The following is a 1,124-nucleotide window of genomic DNA, read 5'->3' as shown; positions in this document are numbered from 1 at the left end:
CCTGTGGAGCAAGAGAGTTACGGTTTTATCTTGTCTGCTATTAAAATGTAACTTACAAAAGGAATATGAATTAGTACCAAAACAATGATTAAACCATTTGAGTGAAGAACTYTKTGTCTATTTCTAGAKAAAYACARCATCATGTTATACCTTTATAACTCTCAAACACTTGAATGAGGTGTCCACACTCCTCTAAGATTTTCTCCTCTGCAACTCTCTTCCCCATCCCAAAGTCTCTGAGGGTGTTGAGGGCAAAACGACGCATCTCTTTCCATGTTTCTCCATTTGAAAACAGGATTCCTTATACAGTAAACAGAACTCATAATAAATTTTGAACTTTGTTTTAATATTTTGTCAAGTTACAAAAACGAACATTTCATTGGCGATTTTACTGTGATAGACCAACAATAAGTAGTTACRCGTTAAGTAAACACAAATCCCAGAAGTAAATTCTTTTAAAAATCCTTGGAATACATTGTAATTGATGTTCACAAATAATCTCCATCCAATATCACTTACATTGATCTATTTTCCAAAAACAAAAGGGCAGAAATGTTACTTCTGCAAAACTGGGAGAAGTATAACTAAAAATATTGAACTCTGGTAGATGCCACACTTTTCAGATTTTCAATTWTTTTTTTTTATTTAAATTGTACTTCTCCTTTTTTTTCTACTTCCCAATTCTTGCACTATTTTATAGTTGATCTGTCACATAAAATCCTTAAAATATATTGAAGTCAGTGGGTTTAATGAGAGAAAAGTGAGAATATCTAACAGTTGTTCATTAGTACTTTTAAAAAGATTTGTAATAATTTACTTCTGGACATACCACTATGCTTCGTTACATCTGCAAATATAGGTTTGATTTCTCTTTGTCCAAACTCGTCTGCATAGCCGACCAGAGCCTCTCTGACTGTCCTGTACCCGGTGAGAACAACCACTTTTTTTGGTCCAAAATAAACTGTAAACACAGACCCATATTTCTTGGAAAGCTGAGTGGATGAAAACAGGATAAATAAATGAAACAGAGGTCAAACAGGTTTCAATGTTGCTGAACCGTTCAAGTCTGAGCCCACCTCACACAGTGTTTTGTAGGGTCTCTGGAGATCAAGCTGCAGCAGGTT

General features: G+C 34.6%; 1 protein-coding gene across 1 annotated transcript; it reads right to left on the bottom strand.

The window, feature by feature from the left end:
• Positions 1-139: 139 nt before the first annotated feature.
• LOC103468888 (cytochrome P450 2K1-like) lies at positions 140-1,124 on the bottom strand (the record flags this gene model as incomplete). The annotated part of the gene is made up of 3 exons (XM_008416268.1): positions 140-300; positions 830-992; positions 1,077-1,124. Coding segments are annotated over 3 exons (372 nt in total), but the record flags the coding sequence as incomplete, so codon positions are not given.

This window comes from Poecilia reticulata, linkage group LG8 (genome assembly GCF_000633615.1).
Source record: "Poecilia reticulata strain Guanapo linkage group LG8, Guppy_female_1.0+MT, whole genome shotgun sequence".
NCBI classification, from domain to species: Eukaryota; Metazoa; Chordata; class Actinopteri; order Cyprinodontiformes; family Poeciliidae; genus Poecilia; species Poecilia reticulata.
This window is presented reverse-complemented; position numbering and strand designations above follow the sequence as displayed.